Source organism: Andrographis paniculata, unplaced genomic scaffold (genome assembly GCF_009805555.1).
Source record: "Andrographis paniculata isolate CXL003 unplaced genomic scaffold, ASM980555v1 Contig66END, whole genome shotgun sequence".
In the NCBI taxonomy this organism is placed as follows: domain Eukaryota; kingdom Viridiplantae; phylum Streptophyta; class Magnoliopsida; order Lamiales; family Acanthaceae; genus Andrographis; species Andrographis paniculata.
Window position 1 is genome coordinate 4,860,287 of NW_026137602.1, and position 23,390 is coordinate 4,883,676.

General features: G+C 31.7%; 1 protein-coding gene and 2 long non-coding RNA genes across 40 annotated transcripts; 2 read left to right on the forward strand and 1 right to left on the reverse strand.

Moving 5' to 3' along the window:
- Positions 1-933: 933 nt before the first annotated feature.
- LOC127263006 (oligouridylate-binding protein 1B) lies at positions 934-5,666 on the forward strand. Of its 3 annotated transcripts, none has more exons than XM_051291915.1 (12): positions 934-1,226; positions 2,248-2,309; positions 2,634-2,736; positions 2,861-2,937; positions 3,014-3,075; positions 3,164-3,251; positions 3,475-3,550; positions 3,623-3,653; positions 3,780-3,899; positions 4,399-4,484; positions 4,689-4,865; positions 5,114-5,666. In XM_051291915.1, the coding sequence occupies exons 1-12, from the start codon at positions 1,119-1,121 to the stop codon at positions 5,366-5,368; spliced, it is 1,245 nt and encodes a 414-aa protein (XP_051147872.1). In that variant the 5' UTR covers positions 934-1,118; the 3' UTR covers positions 5,369-5,666. The 3 variants fall into 3 exon arrangements, with proteins under 3 accessions (XP_051147872.1, XP_051147874.1, XP_051147873.1); XM_051291916.1 differs by having other exon boundaries at positions 1,140-1,226; positions 2,896-2,937; XM_051291917.1 differs by lacking the exon at positions 2,248-2,309 and having other exon boundaries at positions 2,896-2,937.
- Positions 5,667-7,228: 1,562 nt separating this feature from the next.
- LOC127262818 (uncharacterized) lies at positions 7,229-17,365 on the reverse strand. 8 transcript variants are annotated; one of them, XR_007841307.1, is made up of 8 exons: positions 17,228-17,365; positions 16,999-17,141; positions 15,966-16,023; positions 15,686-15,754; positions 15,284-15,598; positions 14,196-14,297; positions 13,721-13,830; positions 7,229-7,370 (listed from the first exon to the last, which is right to left on the reverse strand). It is a non-coding gene; the product is annotated as an uncharacterized LOC127262818 (long non-coding RNA). The 8 variants fall into 8 exon arrangements; XR_007841309.1 differs by having other exon boundaries at positions 15,678-15,754; XR_007841308.1 differs by having other exon boundaries at positions 15,966-16,042.
- Positions 7,319-18,174, forward strand: LOC127262816 (uncharacterized). Of its 29 annotated transcripts, none has more exons than XR_007841303.1 (12): positions 7,319-7,452; positions 7,953-8,014; positions 8,089-8,274; positions 8,679-8,864; positions 9,473-10,074; positions 11,085-11,372; positions 11,938-11,999; positions 12,076-12,345; positions 12,420-12,682; positions 12,761-13,022; positions 13,097-13,366; positions 15,565-15,840. It is a non-coding gene; the product is annotated as an uncharacterized LOC127262816 (long non-coding RNA). The 29 variants fall into 29 exon arrangements; XR_007841302.1 differs by lacking the exon at positions 8,679-8,864 and adding an exon at positions 9,085-9,287 and having other exon boundaries at positions 9,489-10,074; XR_007841306.1 differs by lacking the exon at positions 8,679-8,864 and having other exon boundaries at positions 9,489-10,074.
- Positions 18,175-23,390: the final 5,216 nt, after the last annotated feature.

The window sequence follows — 23,390 nt, forward strand, 5'->3', positions numbered from 1 at the left end:
AAATATATTATTATAAATACAATTACTTTACACATAAATCTACAATTATTTTACACATAAATATAAGACTCCTCCGAAGATAATACTCTGTCTATATTATTTAAAATGTTATAATGTTTGAAGTCATAGAGTTTATTCTTTTAATATTTTAAATCAAATTAATATTATTTACTTGACATAAGTTTTTAATAAAAATAAATTATTTTTTTTATAAAATATTATATTAAAATACTTTCTCTTTCTACTATAATTGATACTATTTTCATTTGTTTGTCCCATAACAGCTGATATATTTTTATTTTTGGTAAAAATTATTAAATCAAAACATATTTAACAAATATAAATCAACTTAATTAACTATATACCATACAACATCGTAAATGATTTAGCTTTACTCAAAATCTCTTTATTTCTATTTCTCCTCAAAAAAATAAATATTTTTATTTATATTTAAAATTATACATCTTTTAAATTGATTTATTTTAATTATAAATAAAAAAATATTTTTTTATTTACTTGTTTATAGAAAATTTTATGCTGATATCTATATTGCATATATTTTTAAATATTTAAACATATATATTAAATTTACTTTAAAATTATAAATATTATTAATTACATAAAAAATAATATAATAATATCATAACTCATTATTATTAACTAATTAAACATCCCTACTTTAAATACCCTGTCCCTAATTAAAAGATTCAATTCCCACACGATGGAGAGAGTTTTATTTAAATAAAAATTTAGATGTATACTTAATTTCAAATTAATTTAAAATCACTGATCAAGCAAACCCATAAAGTAATAAAATAAAAATAGATATTGGGCCGAATACATAATACAATACGACCCGTTAAAAGCTCTGCTATAAATAGGCCCTACCCTCACTGCTCAATGCTCCGATTTTATGAGTGTGAGAAGCACTCTTTCCTTTTTTGTTTTTCTTTTTTCTTTTCCCTCTCTATTTTTTTTTTTTTTTCCTTTTTTTTCTGTTGGCCTTTCACCGTTCGATTGTGTTAACCTTTGCCATTCTCTCTCCAAACAAGCCCTAGGACTGACATTCTTATCCGATCGTTTCAATTGATCAAGCTATCGGTTTAATTCATTGAAAAATGCAGAATCAGAGGATGAAGCAGCAGCAGCACCAGGCGTTGATGCAACAAGCTCTGCTTCAGCAGCAATCGCTTTATCATCACCCCGGGATATTAGCTGCTCCGCAGGTTTCTTCATTTTTTTCTTCATTTTATTTTAATTTTGTGGAAAGTGATCGGGGTGTGTGGATTTTACGTTATTGAAGTGGATGATGGGTTAATCTTTAGTTAGCTGATTCTTGGCCTGGGATATTTCTTTCTTGTGATGGGGATCTTATGGGTGGTCAGTTTTCTTCTTATCTAAAGCAAGTTGGGGTGTACCATTTGATTTGATGAATTGATATTGCCTTGCCATTGAGTTTTCGTGTCTCCTCTACTCTTTTGTTGCGCTGATGAGTAGGTTTTGGGTTTGTTGACTGCAATTGAATTTTCTATGACAAAAACACTCTTGAAGTAGTGGTTGAATTGCCCGTGTGACTATTGAATGCACTCGGAGACTCTTTAATCAACTGTCTATGTACTTCTGTTCTTTTAAAGGGAACAAGGTGAAAGCTTTATAAGTACATTGATGTATGTGTAAACTCAACGAACATCAAATCTAGTTGCACTAAGGAATTTGTCGGGTTTGAAATTCAAGAGGTTTTTAGCACATAAGTTCAATATATCGAGGGAAAAAGATATCCATAGTGTATTACATGTGTGGATGTAGAGTAAGAGTAGTGATGCAATTTTCCATTTAGAAGTGTGGATAATGGCACAAGTTTAGAGCATCATTATCATTGGTGGTTGAGATTATGAAATTCTGCTTTGATGGAAGGGCTGGCTTGGTATTCTGTTGATTAAGGGAATTTGCCCTGTGATTGTGATAGAATGTAGTTAATTGCATAACGTGACATTTTAAAGATTTATTGACTCGAGGCATGTAGTTAGAAATAGAGAGAATTCATTTTAAGTTTTTTGCACCTTTTCTTTTTAGTTTTTATTTTACTTCATTAGTAGCACTTCAACCACCATACTGTATGAGTTGGTTTTTCCCTTTCCCTTCTTTGATTTTTATCCTTTTGGTTGGTTGATACATGCAGATGCTTTAGGGAAATCTTTTTCTTTTTCCTTTATTTTCATTTTCTCCCCTCGCCCTTCAATTTTGCAGATTGAGGCAATTCCAAGTGGAAATATCCCTCCTGGGTTTGATCCAACTACATGCCGCATTGTGTGAGTGTTGTTCAGACATTTTTTCCCCACTTTTCTTCTTCCTTGTTACACACTTGTGCAACTTGTGTCTTTGTGTCGAATTTTAAGTTGTTTTTTCTTTTAGTTAATTCCCGTGGCTGTGCATTAGTATTTGTGTCATTCATTCTGGTCCATGTCCTTTTTGTTTCCTAATTTCTTAACTCAAATGCTACAGAGCTGGTGTGCTTTAATTCATTTTCTTTCCCAATTTACGGTCCATTTATTATGTGATATTTGCTGTCTTCAAAGTTAATGTTTGCCTTATCATTTTGTACTTGAAAATCTTTTATTTTGGGGAAAATGTAGGTATGTTGGGAACATTCACACACAGGTCACTGAAGCACTTCTGCAAGAAGTTTTTGCTAGTACTGGACCTGTGGAGGCCTGTAAGCTCATTAGAAAAGAAAAGGTGCTATTCTTATGAAGTATTCTTTTAACCGATAATATAAATATGTGTGCACTTTGTGTATACACAACACACAAGCTCTTTTTATGACACCAACATTTATTGGATGTATTTTTGCTTCATGCAGTCCTCCTATGGCTTTATTCATTATTTTGACCGCAGATCAGCTGCACTTGCTATATTAACGCTCAATGGAAGGCATCTGTAAGTTGGGATCTTTGAAGTTTTGATCTCAGTTTGCTTTTCAACTTGACATGATAATGAATTTTGTGACAATCAGGTTTGGTCAGCCCATCAAAGTTAACTGGGCATATGCAAGTGGGCAGAGAGAGGATACATCAAGTGAGCTTTAATTTGATGATCTCGTATAAAGCATATTCTGTGTGCCAGTATTCTTATTAACAGAAGTTTTTTCCCTTTCCATCTTTAGGCCACTTCAACATTTTTGTTGGTGATCTGAGCCCGGAGGTTACTGATAACATGTTGTATGCTTGCTTTTCTGTTTTCCCTAGTTGTTCGTAAGTACCTACCTCCCTCTTGTTCTCTCTGTGTGTGGATGCATACTATCTATAAAGATGTGTACATTGTCCACCAGTCACTAGCCTGTTGGGCTTCTGGTTTTCAAAAATTAAGGAAACTGACTTAGAATTGTCTGAACCATATTTCGAGAAAGTATCTATGTGTTGATTTTGTGTTGCATATCCAATTTTAGTAATGCTGAATGCCTCTTGTTGTTTGTAGTGATGCAAGGGTTATGTGGGATCAGAAAACTGGGCGTTCCAGGGGTTTTGGATTCGTCTCTTTCCGGAATCAGCAGGTATGTCTTCGTGATCGTGAGTTTGGATTTGTTAGCTTAGCTGATTCTTTTTTTTTTTTTTTTTTTTTCCAGGATGCACAAAGTGCAATAAATGATTTGACTGGTGAGAACATTTAGATGAATTTCTCTTAATATATTTTATGCATCTAAATGAAATTTTGTTTGCACACTAGAATTGTTTTTTAGTAAGTATTTTAGTTTTCTTACTATAGCTTATATGATGCGCCAGGAAAATGGCTTGGCAGTAGACAGATACGTTGCAACTGGGCCACAAAAGGTGCTGGAACCAGTGATGACAAGCAGAGTTCAGATTCTAAAAGCGTTGTAGAACTTACAAATAGCTCTTCAGGTCAGTATGGTGGAGGAAAGAGTTTGATATTAAGAAAATTTGGCTAAACTTTACTGTAATAAGGGTTGGGTATTAATCGCAAGTTGCAACATCGTTGAGTGAAAGAGCTTAGTAGTTATATAAATGATATTAAACATGATTTCTTTTAGATAAAATAAAATTTTGGCAGTATGTTATATTCAAATTCTTCTACCTTATTTATATACTTGGCAATAACCAACTTTGCATAAGCAACTAGGGCGATGACAAGATGAAGCAGAGTGTATAGATTTTGAGAAGAAGTTGGTTTAGCCATTTAATTTAATTTCTTTGCCTGTTCACTTTTTTCAATAAAGATCTTTGCACCAGTGAATGTGCTTAGCAATATTCCCTACTTATATGAGATTGTCTCTTTCACATTGTCATATGTTGTCAAGTTGCTGTATTCATTCTGTGCATTATATTGTGCTTGCCCATGTCACCTGAGATAACAGATGCTCACAGAGCCTTTCTTTTACAGAAGATGTTAAAGAGGCAGCAAGTAGTGATGCTCCTGAAAATAACCCTCAGTATACCACTGTGTATGTTGGCAACCTTGCTCCAGAGGTATGTTATCTTTACATGTCTTCCACTCTCACTTCTTCCCTTTTTCTAGAAAGATGTAATTCTACAGAGCATACAATTAATCTGCATGTGCTAAATTTGTATAAATGGATACAATGGTAGTTAGGAAAACACTTCTCTTCCTGAATACTTTGTATAGAGATTTTTCGTCTTTGTAAAGCTTTATTCTCTTGGTTCTGTTGGCAGGTGACCCAGGTTGATCTCCATCGCCACTTCCATGCACTGGGTGCTGGATCAATTGAGGAAGTTAGGATCCAGCGAGATAAGGGATTTGGTTTTGTTCGATACAGCACCCATCAAGAGGCAGCTATGGCTATTTCGTTGGGAAATGCTCAGTCATTCCTCTGCGGAAAACAAATTAAGGTTTGTCTTTAGCTCTACATAGCTAGCTACATGGATGAGTTCCCTCTTTTGGTTGGGACAGTTTTACGAAGAAGAATTTTACTGAGAAATGATCCATTTTGATTTTCTGTTGAAAAATTGTGGATGTCATGTAGCTGAAAAATTACTTTCTAAAGATTTTCTGCTGCTCTCTTTATTTTCCTCTAGGTCCTTTTGGTTGTGTTTGTTTCTTCTTAATTTAGAATGATAATCAATATTTTCTCCTGAAGTGCTCGTGGGGAAGCAAGCCAACTCCACCCGGAACAGCCTCAAACCCCCTTCCTCCACCTGCTCCTGCCACCTTGCCAGGAATCTCTGCAGTTGACATTTTAGCATACGAGCGACAACTGGCGATGAGTAAGACGGCCGGGGTTCATCCTCTCATGCATCCACAGGGACAGCATGCTCTGAAGGGAATGCCTCCTACTGCTAGCCAAGCAATATACGATGGCGGTTTCCAGCAGCAGCTTATGTACTACCAGTAGTGAAGGTTTATTCACAATTGGTGGTCAGCCAGGCAAGCCTTCCCTTGAAGGTCTGGTCGAGTTTCTTCACTTAAGTTTTTTTTCTTTAGGGATGGTTTCCCTACTACCTGTATGCTTTTTCAGTATGTAAGTACGTACTTGTATGCCATATGCCGTGTACCAAAGTCATGTCGATCTTTTACTTACTGCACAGACAGAGAGAGTTATGAGTGGCTTGTTTGAGTTATTAATACATATCATATTCAGCACTGTCTGTTGAGATCTCATGCTTTTATTAATGGATTATTGTTTGTAGTCATGTCTCAAAGCCGGCAGCATTGGGTTTGGGATTAATTTGCTCTTGTATTTTTATATATTCTTTTTCAATCTTCTATACAACTTCTTTTCATAGAGAAGTGATTACAATTTTATGGGAACAAATAAATTTACACTCTAATTTATTTCTGATTGATTTTTGACATATTCTAATTGTTATGATTTTTTTTCCAACCAACCCCCCCCCCCCCCCTCAAGGGAAGCGACGGATCTTTCGATGCTTAACTTGTGAAGAACCCTTGTGAAACTTTTGGAATCTACTGCTTTGGTAAGGATGTCAGCCAGTTGATCTTCTGATCGCACAAAAGGTAGCGTCATGAAGTGTCAGTCAACCTCAACATGTCTGGTTCTGTCATGCTGTACTGGATTTTCCGATATACTAATTGCAGCCTTGTTGTCACAGAAAATACGGCATATCTGTAAGTCCACTTTTAATTCCTCTGAACTCAGCTTCTGCACTCGAGAGAGACACAACCCTTTGTGTCTTACTTATCCATGAGACAAGATTCCCTCCAACGAGTGTAAAATATCCGGGGGTTGACCTCTTGTCTATTGGATTTCCCGCTCAGTCTGCATCTGTATAAGCTTGGATCTCAGGTTTTCGGTCTTTTTGAACAATAACCCGTAGTCGTACTAAGGCAAATGAAATTAAAAGAAAATTCAAACTTGAACTATGAAATTGTTAAAATTATTTATAGAATAAAATTTGACTAATTATATATATATATATATGTATATTATGTGCTGCTTTTAAAAGAAAATATTGAAATTTCCTTTAAAAAAATCAATTTAAATATAAAAATATAGCTCAAAAATCTTTAGTATATCTCTATACAATTTAATGTATATATTTCTAAAATAATATTATTAATTCATTTATAATAATAAAAAAAAAGTTCTACTAAACTGATTGACTCTGCTTAAACAACATTTTTGTGAGGAATAAAAAATTTATTTTACATTGTAAATTGGTTTTATTTACAAATTACATTGTAAATTGATTTTATTTGATCCAAAATTAAATTTATAAATTTAATTTTTTAATTTCCATTAACTGAAATTAAACTTAACAAACTATGTTTTAAGCATATAATAATAAATTTAAAAATATTTTTGTTTATTATAGTGAAGGTAATCAAATATATTTAATATTTATATAAATTATAAATATATAATTAATTTATACATAAAATACAAATATCAAAATTATTTTATATATTTTTACTAACAAATAAAAACTATATATTTTTTAATTTTCTATAAATTATTTTAAAACAACTAAAGAAACCCAGTTTGATCCTCCATCGCTAATTCCTCTCTCCCCCTCTCCCTCTCCCTCTCCCTCCCCCTCTCTCAACGGATACACCCACTTTCTATCCCTTCCCAAGTCTCTCCGGCCATGGCTGCGCCACCACTCCTCCTCCTCCTCCTCTGCCTACTCGCAGCCATCTTCAATAATCAATTCAATCTCTCGCGCTGCCCTGTTCAAGTTCAAGAATCAAGATTGTGGAACTGCCCTGTTCACTCCCTCTCCCTCTCCCTCTCCCTCTCTCAACGGATACACCCACTTTCTGTCCCTTCCCAAGTCTCTCCGGCCATGGCTGCGCCACCACTTCTCCTCCTCCTCCTCTGCCTACTCGCAGCCATCTTCAATAATCAATTCAATCTCTCGCCATGGTAGGCTGCCCTGTTCAAGTTCAAGAATCAAGATTGTGGAACTTCCCTGTTCAAGTTCAAGAATCAAGATCGTGGAAGAGGAGAGGATGATGGTAAGATGATTTCTTCCTTACTCTCTTTTTTATTCGATCAAGAATTTCAATTCTTGATAATGCCCTAAGCCCTCAGGAATTCATTTACACACAGCGGTCCAAAAATAAAATAATATTGATGGAATGAAAAAGAAAAAGAAATTATTAGAGCATACATACGGTTGTTGGTTAATTTCTTAAGAAATTATTATGTATTATTATTCTTGATATATTATTTATTGTTCATTATGTTTTGATTGAGTGTCGAGAGGCTATTACATGCAAAAGACATATTTCTTTCTCAAGGTTTGGTAATTAATTACTCGATTCGATCCACTTCAAGGAAAACAAAATACTAGCTAAGATTTATGGATATTTTGTAAGCATGACTTGGTTGAGGGGTTCCAACTTCCAATAATAACACAACTATTGGTAACATTTTGTTGTTTTGTGACTTGTATGCATTAATTTTATTTCTAAATTTTATACTAACTTGTTTTTTAAATGTTTTTCTATTGTAGGTAAAGCATATAGGAGACGAGAGGATCCGCGCAAATCATTCGAACTCCATTTCAAACCCAAGGTAAGTGATTTTTATTTTATTTTATTGTTTCCTATGCATACATACGTACTAATATCTATATTAAATCTTTTTAGATGGTTACGAGAGAAAATGGCCGGATGATCGGACGACCGATCCCATAATAGGGAGTATCTCCTACTTTTTCTTTTAATTTACGCTTTCCATTTATTTTATTTTCTTGCATATCCCGGGACTTGCATGCATTAATTTTGTTCCTAAATTTTATACTAACTTGTTTTTTAAGTGTTTTTATTTTGTAGGTAAAGCTAATAGGAGACGAGAGGATCCGCGAATATCCTTCGAACTCGAAGGATATCCCATAATAGGGAGTATCTCCTACTTTTTCTTTTAATTTACGCTTTCCATTTATTTTATTTTCTTGCATATCCCGGGACTTGCATGCATTAATTTTGTTCCTAAATTTTATACTAACTTGTTTTTTAAGTGTTTTTATTTTGTAGGTAAAGCTTATGGGAGACGAGAGGATCCGCGAATATCCTTCGAACTCGAAGGATATTCCATAATAGTGAGTATCTCCTACTTTTTCTTTTAATTTACGCTTTCCATTTATTTTATTTTCTTGCATATCCCGGGACATGCATGCATTAATTTTGTTCCTAAATTTTATACTAACTTGTTTTTTAAGTGTGTTTTTATTTTATAGGTAAAGCTTATGGGAGACGAGAGGATCCGCGAATATCCTTCGAACTCGAAGGATATCCCATAATAGGGAGTATCTCCTACTTTTTCTTTTAATTTACGCTTTCCATTTATTTTATTTTCTTGCATATCCCGGGACTTGCATGCATTAATTTTGTTCCTAAATTTTATACTAACTTGTTTTTTAAATGTGTTTTTATTTTGTAGGTAAAGCTTATGGGAGACGAGAGGATCCGCGAATATCCTTCGAACTCGAAGGATATCCCATAATAGGGAGTATCTCCTACTTTTTCTTTTAATTTACGCTTTCCATTTATTTTATTTTCTTGCATATCCCGGGACTTGCATGCATTAATTTTGTTCCTAAATTTTATACTAACTTGTTTTTTAAGTGTGTTTTTATTTTGTAGGTAAAGCTTATGGGAGACGAGAGGATCCGCGAATATCCTTCGAACTCGAAGGATATCCCATAATAGGGAGTATCTCCTACTTTTTCTTTTAATTTACGCTTTCCATTTATTTTATTTTCTTGCATATCCCGGGACTTGCATGCATTAATTTTGTTCCTAAATTTTATACTAACTTGTTTTTTAAGTGTGTTTTTATTTTGTAGGTAAAACTTATGGGAGACGAGAGGATCCGCGAATATCCTTCGAACTCGAAGGATATCCCATAATAAGGAGTATCTCCTACTTTTTCTTTTAATTTACGCTTTCCATTTATTTTATTTTCTTGCATATCCCGGGACTTGCATGCATTAATTTTGTTCCTAAATTTTATACTAACTTGTTTTTTAAGTGTTTTTATTTTGTAGGTAAAGCTTATGGGAGACGAGAGGATCCGCGAATATCCTTCGAACTCGAAGGATATCCAATAATAGGAAGTATCTCCTACTTTTTCTTTTAATTTACGCTTTCCATTTATTTTATTTTCTTGCATATCCCGGGACTTGCATGCATTAATTTTGTTCCTAAATTTTATACTAACTTGTTTTTTAAGTGTTTTTATTTTGTAGGTAAAGCTTATGGGAGACGAGAGGATCCGCGAATATCCTTCGAACTCGAAGGATATCCCATAATAGGGAGTATCTCCTACTTTTTCTTTTAATTTACGCTTTCCATTTATTTTATTTTCTTGCATATCCCGGGACTTGCATGCATTAATTTTGTTCCTAAATTTTATACTAACTTGTTTTTTAAGTGTTTTTATTTTGTAGGTAAAGCTTATGGGAGACGAGAGGATCCGCGAATATCCTTCGAACTCGAAGGATATCCCATAATAGGGAGTATCTCCTACGTTTTCTTTTAATTTACACTTTCCATTTATTTTATTTTCTTGCATATCCCGGGACTTGCATGCATTAATTTTGTTCCTAAATTTTATACTAACTTGTTTTTTAAGTGTGTTTTTATTTTGTAGGTAAAGCTTATGGGAGACGAGAGGATCCGCGAATATCCTTCGAACTCGAAGGATATCCCATAATAGGGAGTATCTCCTACTTTTTCTTTTAATTTACGCTTTCCATTTATTTTATTTTCTTGCATATCCCGGGACTTGCATGCATTAATTTTGTTCCTAAATTTTATACTAACTTATTTTTAAAGTGTTTTTATTTTGTAGGTAAAGCTTATGGGAGACGAGAGGATCCGCGAATATCCTTCGAACTCGAAGGATATCCCATAATAGGGAGTATCTCCTACTTTTTCTTTTAATTTACGCTTTCCATTTATTTTATTTTCTTGCATATCCCGGGACTTGCATGCATTAATTTTGTTCCTAAATTTTATACTAACTTGTTTTTTAAGTGTGTTTTTATTTTGTAGGTAAAGCTTATGGGAGACGAGAGGATCCGCGAATATCCTTCGAACTCGAAGGATATCCCATAATAGGGAGTATCTCCTACTTTTTCTTTTAATTTACGCTTTCCATTTATTTTATTTTCTTGCATATCCCGGGACTTGCATGCATTAATTTTGTTCCTAAATTTTATACTAACTTATTTTTAAAGTGTTTTTATTTTGTAGGTAAAGCTTATGGGAGACGAGAGGATCCGCGAATATCCTTCGAACTCGAAGGATATCCCATAATAGGGAGTATCTCCTACTTTTTCTTTTAATTTACGCTTTCCATTTATTTTATTTTCTTGCATATCCCGGGACTTGCATGCATTAATTTTGTTCCTAAATTTTATACTAACTTGTTTTTTAAGTGTTTTTATTTTGTAGGTAAAGCTTATGGGAGACGAGAGGATCCGCGAATATCCTTCGAACTCGAAGGATATCCCATAATAGGGAGTATCTCCTACTTTTTCTTTTAATTTACGCTTTCCATTTATTTTATTTTCTTGCATATCCCGGGACTTGCATGCATTAATTTTGTTCCTAAATTTTATACTAACTTGTTTTTTAAGTGTGTTTTTATTTTGTAGGTAAAGCTTATGGGAGACGAGAGGATCCGCGAATATCCTTCGAACTCGAAGGATATCCCATAATAGGGAGTATCTCCTACTTTTTCTTTTAATTTACGCTTTCCATTTATTTTATTTTCTTGCATATCCCGGGACTTGCATGCATTAATTTTGTTCCTAAATTTTATACTAACTTATTTTTAAAGTGTTTTTATTTTGTAGGTAAAGCTTATGGGAGACGAGAGGATCCGCGAATATCCTTCGAACTCGAGGGATATCCCATAATAGGAAGTATCTCCTACTTTTTCTTTTAATTTACGCTTTCCATTTATTTTATTTTCTTGCATATCCCGGGACTTGCATGCATTAATTTTATTTCTAAATTTTATACTAACTTGTTTTTAAGTGTTTTTATTTTGTAGGTAAAGCTTATGGGAGACGAGAGGATCCGCGAATATCCTTCGAACTCGAAGGATATCCCATAATAGGGAGTATCTCCTACTTTTTCTTTTAATTTACGCTTTCCATTTATTTTATTTTCTTGCATATCCCGGGACTTGCATGCATTAATTTTGTTCCTAAATTTTATACTAACTTGTTTTTTTAGTGTGTTTTTATTTTGTAGGTATAGCTTATGGGAGACGAGAGGATCCACGAATATCCTTCGAACTCGAAAGATATTGACCGAACCCATAATAGGGAGTATCTCCTACTTTTTCTTTTAATTTACGCTTTCCATTTATTTTATTTTCTTGCATATAGTAATAGAATCATGTTTACGTCCCGGGACTTGCATGCATTAATTTTGTTCCTAAATTTTATAGTAACTTATTTTTTAAGTGTTTTTATTTTGTAGGTAAAGCTTATAGGAGACGAGAGGATGCGCGAAGATCCTTCGAACTCCATTTTAAACCAAAGGTAAGTGATTTTTATTTTATTTTATTGTTTCCTATGCATATAATTATATACTAATATCTATTTTAAATCTTTTTAGATGCATACGAGAAAAAATGGCCGGATGATCGGACCACCGATCCCATAATAGGGAGAATCTCGTACTTTTTCTTTTAATTTATGCTTTCCATTTATTTTATAATGTTGCATATAGTAATAGAATCATGTTTACGTCCCGGGACTTGCATGCATTAATTATATTTCTAAATTTTATACTACCTTGTTTTTTAATTGTTTTTTTTTTGCAGGTTAAGCTTATAGGAGACGAGAGGATGCGCAAAGATCCTTCGAACTCGATTTCAAACCCAAGGTAAGTGATTTTTATTTTATTTTATTGTTTCCTATGCATATGTATATACTAATATCTATTTTAAATCTTTTTAGATGTATACGAGAGAAAGTGATCGGACGACCGATCCCACAATAGGGAGTATCTCGTACTTTTTCTATTAATTTATGCTTTCCATTTATTTTATTATGTTGCATATAGTAATTGAATCATGTTTACGTCCCGGGACTTGCATGCATTAGTTTTGTTTCTAAATTTTATACTAACTTATTTTTCAAGTGTTTTTTTTTTTGCACGTAAAGCTTATAGGAGACGAGAGGATGCGCAAAGATCTTTCGAACTCCATTTCAAACCCAAGGTAAGTGATTTTTATTTTATTTTATTGTTTCCTATGCATATATATATATATACTAATATCTATTTTAAATCTTTTTAGATGCATACGAGAGAAAATGATCGGACGACCGATTCCACAATAGGGAGTATCCCGTACTTTTTCTTTTAATTTATGCTTTCCATTTATTTTATTATGTTGGATATAGTAATAGAATCATGTTTACGTCCCGGGACTTGCATGCATTAGTTTTGTTTCTAAATTTTATACTAACTTGTTTTTTAAGTGTTTTTCTTTTGTAGGTAAACCTTATAGGAGACGAGAGGATGCGCGAAGATCCTTCGAACTCGATTTCAAACCCAAGGTAAGTGATTTTTATTTTATTTTATTGTTTCCTATGCATATATATATACTAATATCTATTTTAAATCTTTTCAGATGCATACGAGAGAAAATGGCCGGATGATCGGACGACCGATCCCATAATAGGGAGAATCTCGTACTTTTTCTTTAATTTACGTTTTACATTTATTTTATTATCTTGCATATAGTAATAGAATCATGTTTACGTCCCGGGACTTGCATGCATTAATTTTGTTTTTAAATTTTATACTAACTTGTTTTTCAACTTTTTTTTTTTTTGCAGGTAAAGCTTATGGGAGACGAGAGGATCCGCGAAGATCCTTCGAACTCGATTTTAAACCCAAGGTAAATGGTTTTCTATGCATATATACTATTTTCGTTTACGTCCCGCGACTTGCATGGAGTAATTTTGTTTCTAAATTTTATACCCTTGTTTAGTGTATTTAGTATGTGGCTAGCCTGGCCCGGTGCCGGGCCAGGGCAGGGTTTTGATTTTCAAGCCCAATTCATAATTAGGCGGACCTATCGGGCTTGAATTTTAAAACAACCCAAGCCAGCCCCAAAAAAAAATATTACTCCATCCTACGCAAAAACATATTGCACTAATTTTTTGCGTGGCGGGAGTAATAACAACCTGAAATTGCCATCTTTTTTTGCCAAATAAAATGTCAACTTTTTCAAATAATGGAAGTAAGATACCTGAAAATTTGAATCCACCGATATGCTGGAGTTTTTTCCAATAACACCTTTGTATCAAACTGCAATGGTGCATCAGAGAAGTCCTTTTCCAATGCTTTCACATATACCTCCTGGAAGTAAGAGATTTAAGTAAAAAAATCACAAATCATGTTAACACTAATCTTTCATATAACTGTTATCATGAAATTGCCCAAAGCATTATTATTACGAAATAGAGTTTATCATATTCTCTAAACTAAGACTACTTAGTACCCGCTCGCAAACAATCTGTTCATACCATCTTTAATATGCCAACACAATTCATGGGGAACAAACAAATGCCCGCGAGAAAATTATTAAGCAGAGCATAACAACTACATAAATAGTGCCCATATTCAAATAGAATATACATACACATGAATACCGGAATTTTACAATTGTTATTATATTGCAAACTTATATAGGTAGTGTTTATATTCAACTAAAATGTTGCTACCTGAAGTAAAATTGGCAACTATTCTGGTGGCTTTTTATGTTCAGATCCATGATCAAGGCACATTTTAAAAGCCGCCAACCGCTTTGTAAAAAGTGGACTTGGCTGCAGATAACAAGAAAAAAATATATAAATTAGGATAAGGTATTAGTTGTGGAAATCAAGGTAGGAAACAGAAGTTGAAACTAGCTAAACAAAGAAAATGATACAAGTCATGAAAGCATCTAAGGCTAAATTCGTTACTCGGAGAAGATAATAGAAGAAGTCTTTGTCCACTTTTCTACCTACATGAGTACCAAGTTCCAGCACATACATCGAATATTCAGACTATTTCTTCATTACTAAAATATCAATATTTTGACATGCAAACAATACATAGATAACCGATTTTGTAGGTTGATTTGCTCTCCTCTTCATCTATCATTCATAAACCATAACTTCAAGTCATTGCCTCATTTGAGATATAAAATATTCATGATTTTTTTTAACAACGATTCGATTCGTCATTCACTTGGCTCGGTTTAGATGAGCCTCCCTGAAATCATATATTATAGATTAAAATAACACAAACAAAGGTGGGCGTGTACAACGAACAATCAATGAGCAAGGACAATGGTAATTTACTGAACAAAAAGCGAAGAATGAACAAATCTTCGAAAAACATAGCTAATAGAAAGGAAAAAAAAATGACGAGAGAAATGCTTGGTATGACCGAACAAGGAACATGTATAAATAAAATTAAAGATCTTAATAGAAATCACATCTTACTGTCTTCAAAATTTCACAATTAGCATGAAGCCAGATTTAAGCCATTATCCCCTACCCCACAAGCTACACCCACCATCCATTTTTGCACCCCACAATCTTCTGTTGCCGGTGACACCTTAGATTTGAGTGCACTAAGTGTATTGATAAACACCAATACTGCTGCTCTCAAGTTACAAGTTGGTATGAAATGATCTATGATCTTAAAATGCAGTCCCGCACAAGATGAAAATGTTTTCTGTACTTACTAATAATGTCAAATTTTCATAACAACAAGAAGAAACTCAAACAAAAATTGAGCAACAAATCAGAAATCAAGTATATACATGAGCCTGAGATCAATTTCAGCAGTAGAAGTGAACCTCCTTCGTAATTTCAGAGGTATATAATTTCTTCAAACCTAACAATATTCCAACAACACAAAATAATTATAAAGTGTGCTAGCTGCTACAAGCTTAAGGATAGATAGCGAGGATGAATGAAATACAAATCCAATATCCCTATCAATATATATAATAGATGACACAATTCTCTATTTATTGTTATATATTTTATATTGAAGCACTGTAGAACTCATCTTCCGTCATGGGCTCCTTTAATGCGTCAGGACCAAGCTCAGAGATAGGGGGAGCAGAAATCGGCTGTGAGAAGCATTGTTATGGAAATATCTTGGAAGGATGAATATGATGAACAGAAACAATACGATGAACGTAAAGTTACCACTTTACATTGTCTATTAGACGGACTTTAGCAAACTGCCTCTTTTCTGTGAAAGAGAATTCCAAACCATCATCTAGCTGAATCACAAATGGAAACACAGATTAATATTAATGTAATAATAGCATCAAATGCATTATATATATTTCATAGTCTAAAACTTAAAGACCTATGAGAACACGAAAATAGGACAAGCATGAGGTCTTCTTTCACCATTACAAGCAAAAATTTGCAGTTTGATTCATTAAGAATTAGAAGTTTCGATCAAAAAATCAAGGTACAGAACCTCACTTGAACAAATAACTTAGAATACTTAGAGGCCCACTCGTCTGTATCCTTTACAGCAGACCTGTCAATAATAGCACATGCTGCCGTAAACTCGTAATCAGTAAAAACACAATCTTGAAAACTGACAACCTAAAAAATAAAGATGGTACAGCCTTGCATTGTCTCAGACACAATAAGTTTTATATTACTCCAACGTGTTAAATTTTCATCAGTACATGAAAGTTGTCGAACACAGCAAAAATAATTGGAATCTTAATCGATGATATTAGAATCAGTTTTGGTATCATCCACATAAACTCCACCCTGCACAGTTTTGAAACCATTCTCAGATTCTCAACTCCATAGCATTACTCCAAAATATACATATACGTACGTATCATACACAGTAAATTCCTGATTCTAGTATATTATATTAAGCTTCCCGAATAAAACTTAAACCAATTGAAGATCTCATTTCTCGTTGGGTGTCTAAAATAGGAAACCACTCAGCAACCTGAAACAGGATGCGGGCACACCTCTATCGTAAAAATAATGCATTAGGGTTAATTTTCAATAGCGTGTTCCAATCTTGCGACCGTAAATATGTCACCACTTATATTTAGTGACTGCAACTCCCTTGGTATATACAGCCCCAGCCATTCCTTCATAAAATAAATGACGATCAATTCTAAAAAAAGCCCCAATGTTTATCCCCCACTTTGAATCATCAAAACATAGAAATTAAGCAAACAAGAAGCATATCTCAGTTTCAAACCACCAGTTCAGAAAGCATGCTTCCAATCCAATCAAGTTTTTTACTCTGTTATTTTTGCAGCATATAATCAACATGCAATTGAAATTGAAAATGCAGGAGACTTCTATAGTTCTGCAAGGAGTAAATCTGAAACTCCGGTAGTGATAGCTTTAAATTTATCGAATAATTCCAGGCGCCACCATAACAATCAACATTTGGAAAACGAAAGTGGCAAAAACATTAAGGACTAATCGATGATGACGAAAACAGCACCGGAAGGAATTTAGGGTTTAAGGAAAGTACCGAAGTGAAACGTGGGAAAAGGAGGTGAATCGAGCTCGAGCCACATATTCTTCCCCTTCCGATGCGCAGCGACTATAGTTTTCCGGCGAGCGGTGATTCGAAGTCCTTCGGGGAGACGCCGTCGATTACCTTCGAATCATCAGCTAAAACGAAAGTGGCAATAACATTAAGGACTAATCGATGATGAAGAAAACAGTAACGGAAGGAATTTAGGGTTTAAGGAAAGTACCGAATTGAAACGTGGGAAAAGGAGGTGAATCAAGCTCGAGCCACATATTCTTCCCCTTCCGATGCGCGGCGACTATAGTTTTCCCGGCGAGCGCTGATTCCAAGTCCTTCGGGGAGACGCCGTCGATTACCTTCGAATCATCAGCTACAGTGCATTTATTGATCTTCTTCCCCACACAGTGTTCTTCCACCGCCCTGCGCGCCGCCTGCACCTCCGGAAGCTCTGGCATTGTTCAAACGCAGCAAACCGCCGCACTCCGCCGCCGTCGACCGACTGCAAACACTGAGAACTGCGATGGAGCCGACTTTAGGTTCCTTGCCGATTTCGCGTTCAATTTGTTGGGGGCAATTTCAGGTGTTTGGCCCAATTTACTGTGCACGGTAAATTGGGCCAAACCCTTTTTTTTTTTTTTAATAATAAATTAAAATTTTATTTAATATTTATTATAATTAAATGAAAAAAATATATATATACTATATATATTATTTTATAGAAAATAAAATTTTTTATAATCCAAATAAATAAAATTTTAAATATATATATTAGGTATAATAGAAATTCATAATAAAATTATACAATATAAATTTTAGAAACAACAAAATCCAAACTAATTCCAAAATTCAAACAAAAACCAAATCCAAACCCAATTTTCCCCGAATTCCCGTGAAGAAACGTACGCCTTCATTTTTATTATTATTATTATTAACAGAGGTGGAATATTTTGTCACGCCGCGGCCGGGCCGGGCCACGTGAATTGATTGGGCCGGTCTGCTTTTGTAGATCCATGTACGTGGGTGGGAGTGTACGCCTGGCCCGACATGGAATTGGGCTGAGATTGACATAGAAATGGGCCACGCTCTGTGGATTCGATTGAGACTATGGACCGGGCTATTGGAATGAAATTTTGGGTTCGGGCCTGACAAGTCTGGCTAATATTTGTATTTTATTCTTTTAATTTTTATGATTTTGATTGTTTTGATATTAGCTATTAAGAATTATAAAAACATTATGTGAAATTGTGAAAGTGATATAATAATATTTTTTATTATTTTTAGATATTTTGTAAGAAATAAATTTTTTTATAAAATCATCGACGGGGCAATAAAAATATACAACCAATTTCAAATATTTCTCTTAAATATTAATGTGAATTTTGTAACGTATACATTTACTTTTTACACTGAGATTAATAAATAATAATTATTAATTTTTTGTGTGAAAAAATTTTTTTCTTTTGTCTTGTATTTTAGTATTAATATAAATAAAAATAAATTGACCCAAAACTCAAGCGAGAGACGTCTCACCGTTTGATGAACTTAATTTGAGTTTACGGTTAAAGTGTTTGCATTAAACGGTTTGGGTCAAGTCCATAGGCCGTGCTAATAAGTTGGTCAACTATCAAACTTTATTGATGAATTATCTCAGTTAGGTCAAAATTTCCAACAAAATAAAAAGGATTAAATATCAAATAGGTATTAAAGATAATTTAACTATACTATACCTATTGGATGAATATATTTTTTATATTGGTATGAAAATTGTGTCAAAATATTAAAAAAAAAAAAACTATTTTATGTTAAATTGTTAATTTTTTTAAGTAAGATAAAATATATATTATTGATGTCCATATATGTTTTATTTTATATTTATAATATTTATAGGAAATCATCAAAAGAAAAATGAACAAAATCGTAACCATATCATTTTAGTTATTGTATATTTGTAATGCCATTTTTAATTTTTTTGGAAATAAAAATGCTATTAAATTTTATAGTTCATTGAATATATATACATATATGTATTAATTATTGTAAATCTTATTCAAATTTATATCATAAGCTAACTAAGTTAGCGTCGTCATATCTTAGGTTAAAATGTAATTATTTGATTTTGATCGATATAAATTGATAATATTAAGTATATATTAATATAATATAAATAAAATATATAACAATAATTTACATGTGTGTTCATTTTGTATAGAAGGGGGTTAATGTTTGAAATTTATAAAATAAAACTCTCTTCGTTTCAAATTTTATGTTCTGATTATTATAGATAGAAAAATTTTAAAATAATATTATTAATAATTAATTAAAAATATATTAATAAATAATATTGTGCTAATACTTTTTATTTAATATAATATTACTGTTTTAAATAACATATAAATCTAGTAGTATTTATAATATGTAACAAAGTTTACATTTGTATATAATTTCGAACGCACAGAAACAATAAATTTAATCGAGAAACTTAAATTCAATGCGCGAGGTCATTGAATGATTTCTCATACTTGAAGAACTGCTTCAGGACCAACCAACTAACACACGGGGAGGGATGCTTAGACACATCACACGGAATCCGACACTTAAGGTGAAATCGGTGCTCTCGGTCGCCGGCGCCGGATGATCTCTTCTTCTCTTTTCCTCGTTTGATTGATTTTCGTTCTTCTCATATTAAACTTTGAACACTTAAACGATATTTTTTTCTTTCCTCTTCAGATGTGATAGTATCTGTAGCTTGCTTTGCACTTCCTCAAATCGACGGCTCATAATACTCTTTTCCGTTCCGTAATTTGCTTTGAAAAAAAAATAAAAAAATAAATAATTTTAATAACTATTTAAATTTTAATTAATTATGTTTTAAATGTTATGGTGTGTTCTTTTTTTCAAAAACAATATACATTTTTTTTCATAAAAAAAAATATATTACACATTTTTTATTACTTTTTATATTATTTATACAGTTTTCTATATTTAATATTCCCTCCGTCCAGTTAGAAAGTATACATATTTCTATTTTGGAAAATCCAATTACAAAGTAACTATTTCATTAAATACCCAATTTTTTTCACAAATACCCCTACTTTACATCACATCATTACTTTTATACCAAAAAAAGTAAGGACAAAAATATCATTTTACTACTTTTACCTACCCACTATAATTAAAATACTATTATTCCTTAATCTCCGCGCCAAAAGTAAGTGTATACTTTTAGCTTAGACGGAGGGAGTATAAAACATATTTTTTTAAATTATTTTGCAAAACAAACATACTTTATTTCACATTCGGTGTCGGATTTCGTGTGATCTATTATATTAAAAATATTCTTTCAAATTATTTTGCAAAACATACTTTATTTCGTCAATTTTATATAAAATATCTATTTTATTGTAACTACTAAAATTTAAAAAATATAATAAATAATTCTGAATTATTAATAAAAATGATTATAAATTAAAATTACTACAATTAAATAATTTATTTAAAATTAAAATGATTGTAACATATGATACTTTAAACGGTAAGTATTATTACAAAATTATAGAACTTCTAAAAAGCCGTAACTAATTTAATTAATACATTGAAGTATATTTTGTAATTTTTCTTTTGTTATCTATAATTTTTTACAGTACTTGTAGTTTAAGCATGGCTGCCGAAATGAATATTTTTTGCAATATTATTTGACCATTAGTAGGTAAAATAAAAATTTTAGAACGAGAGATCTTTTCAGCAAATTTTGCAAAGTACAGGACATGACTTATGCTATTTTTTCAACAGATAAATATATACTCCCTCTGTTAGGGAGTAAATTTTTTATTTAACTTTTACATACGAATTAAGATAAATTAGTATTATATATATAATGTAATAAATTAGTATGATATCTATTTTCCTATTGACATTAAAATATAAATAATACTCCCTTTCGTCTTATAAAAAAATATTGTTTTTTATTTTTGTCTGTCCTAAAATAAACAATGATATGTACACCATTAAAATAATTGTATTACATATTTAATATAATTAAATATAATTAAGGCATTTCTGTCATTTTGTAAATCTTGATCTCAATGCTCGGGAATGAGCTACAAGGAAAATGCGGTGGCTGTAAATACCGGCGGTGAGTTATCGGTGGAGCAGCGAGCTCGAATATCCCAAAGTTTCAGAGCTTCCAAGGCACGCCTCGCTCGAAAACGGCAGAGGTTTGAGTCTGGTGTTTATTTAGGGTGCATTTGACTATTAGCTGATAGCTGATTCAATTAGCGGTTGTTTTACATTAACTGTTTATACATAAAATTGAGATATTTTAGATATTCAGTTTTAGATTTAGTAGATTTATATCTAGATTTGATCTTATTCATAGATTAGATTACTTAGATTTGAGTCTATCGAGTCTATTTTGTATGACCTATATATAGGCTTCTTATTTTGACGATAATAAAACCATCTCATCATTTTCCCCAAAAAATTCTAACAATGACTATTAAAGACATTGATATATTATTTTTTTAAATATTTAATTTTGTTTATTTTGGTTTGAAATTTATGATAATTTTTGTTATTAATTATTGAAATTATAAAAATATTACTCCCTCCGTCCCACATAGATATGGTATTTTAGGAGGAATGTAATTAGTGGATAATTAAGAATATATTAGTGAAATAACTAAAAGGTGTTCAATAAGCTAAAAGCTAAACGCCCTCTTAGTCTCTAAATGATATTAAAAGATGCTTTTATAAATTATGTCCTGTTATTGATTGGGGTAAAATGGTGTATTTTATAATAATATATATATATCTATAATTAATTATATATATTATTAAATTTTTATAAAAATAAAAATAATATTAATATAAATAAAGAATTATTAACGAACAATATTATAATATTATTTGTTAATTATATTTTAAATTTTATAATTTTTTATTATATAATCATATTTATTTAAATTATGTTATTATTTAATACATCAATATTTCTATAATTTATTTTTTACTTTAAAATCTAATTTAGTTATTTACTAAATTTATTATTTTAATTATTTTTTATATTGTAGCAATCTATTTAATTATTTATATAATTATATATATGATTATTACATTATAAATCAACAATAAATATATTTAAATAAAATTAAAATTTATTATATTACATAATATTAATAAAATATTTTTATATATTTTTATTATAAATCAATATAATATTAATATTAAAAAATTTACGTAGCTATATTGAAAAAAATGACGGTTACCAATAAAAATAATATATAATAAGACTTCATTTTAATATAATTTGTTATAATTTTTTAGACTTTTTTTAAATAGTATTTAATTTAGCATTTTATGGAAAAAAAATTAATGTAATAGTTTTTTTTTTTTTTAAAAAGAATTAAATAAATAAAAATTAATTATATAAAGTGAATCTAAAACGGTTTATAAAATACAATTTTCACTTGTCCATGTTCACTGTATTTCCATCAACAATTTATCATCAATCATTCTTAAACTTCAAATTTCATATCAAATAAATTCAACATTAATAGTTCATTCATTCATCACAAACAAATCATATTTATATATACATAGGTGTGTGATTTAAAATGAAATGACTTGGAATTTTCTCAAATTTCCCCTTTTACTTTATATAATAATTTGTGTATCTCACATTTATAGTATTGTTCAGTTATTCTAAAATAAATTAAATGATATTTTGAATTGATATAAAAGAATATTATATATCAAACCAACATAACAAATCATCCATTCTCATTATTAATTACATCAATATACGGAAAAATAAAATTTAAAAACCAAATAAAGATATATCATCAAAATAAAAAAATTTTATTATAATAATTTTATTAATAAATGAAAACTTTGATATAAAAATTTATATACTACAAGTGAAATCGCGTTGTGTGCTGGGCTCGTTTAACTCTATAAACGAGTTGAGCCGTTAACGATTTGAATTGAGCTTGATTCTATTCGAGTGCTACTCGATTTGTTCAATGGCACGAACAACACGTAACGAATGGGCAAGAATTTCGTAGCTTTTCGATGTTTTCTCGGATGGTGGCAGATTTTGGTGATGTCCGAAGCCTTGGAACATCAGCACAGCACACTGATGCACAGAAACCGCAAATTTGTTCATCCTTCTAATTAATCTTGAAAGCAGAACATACACATGTTTGTGGAGCCAACCAATATGCCACAAATAACATCTTTGAATACAATATTGGTTTCTTGAAGCAGCAATGGTAGTTTGTATCAATTCAATTCAATTCAATTCAATGCAAATGAAGGTAGGCCTTGGAATCCATCTAATTTCTTTCGAGATAATTAATACTTAACCATTGACAATATAATAATGCTGGACT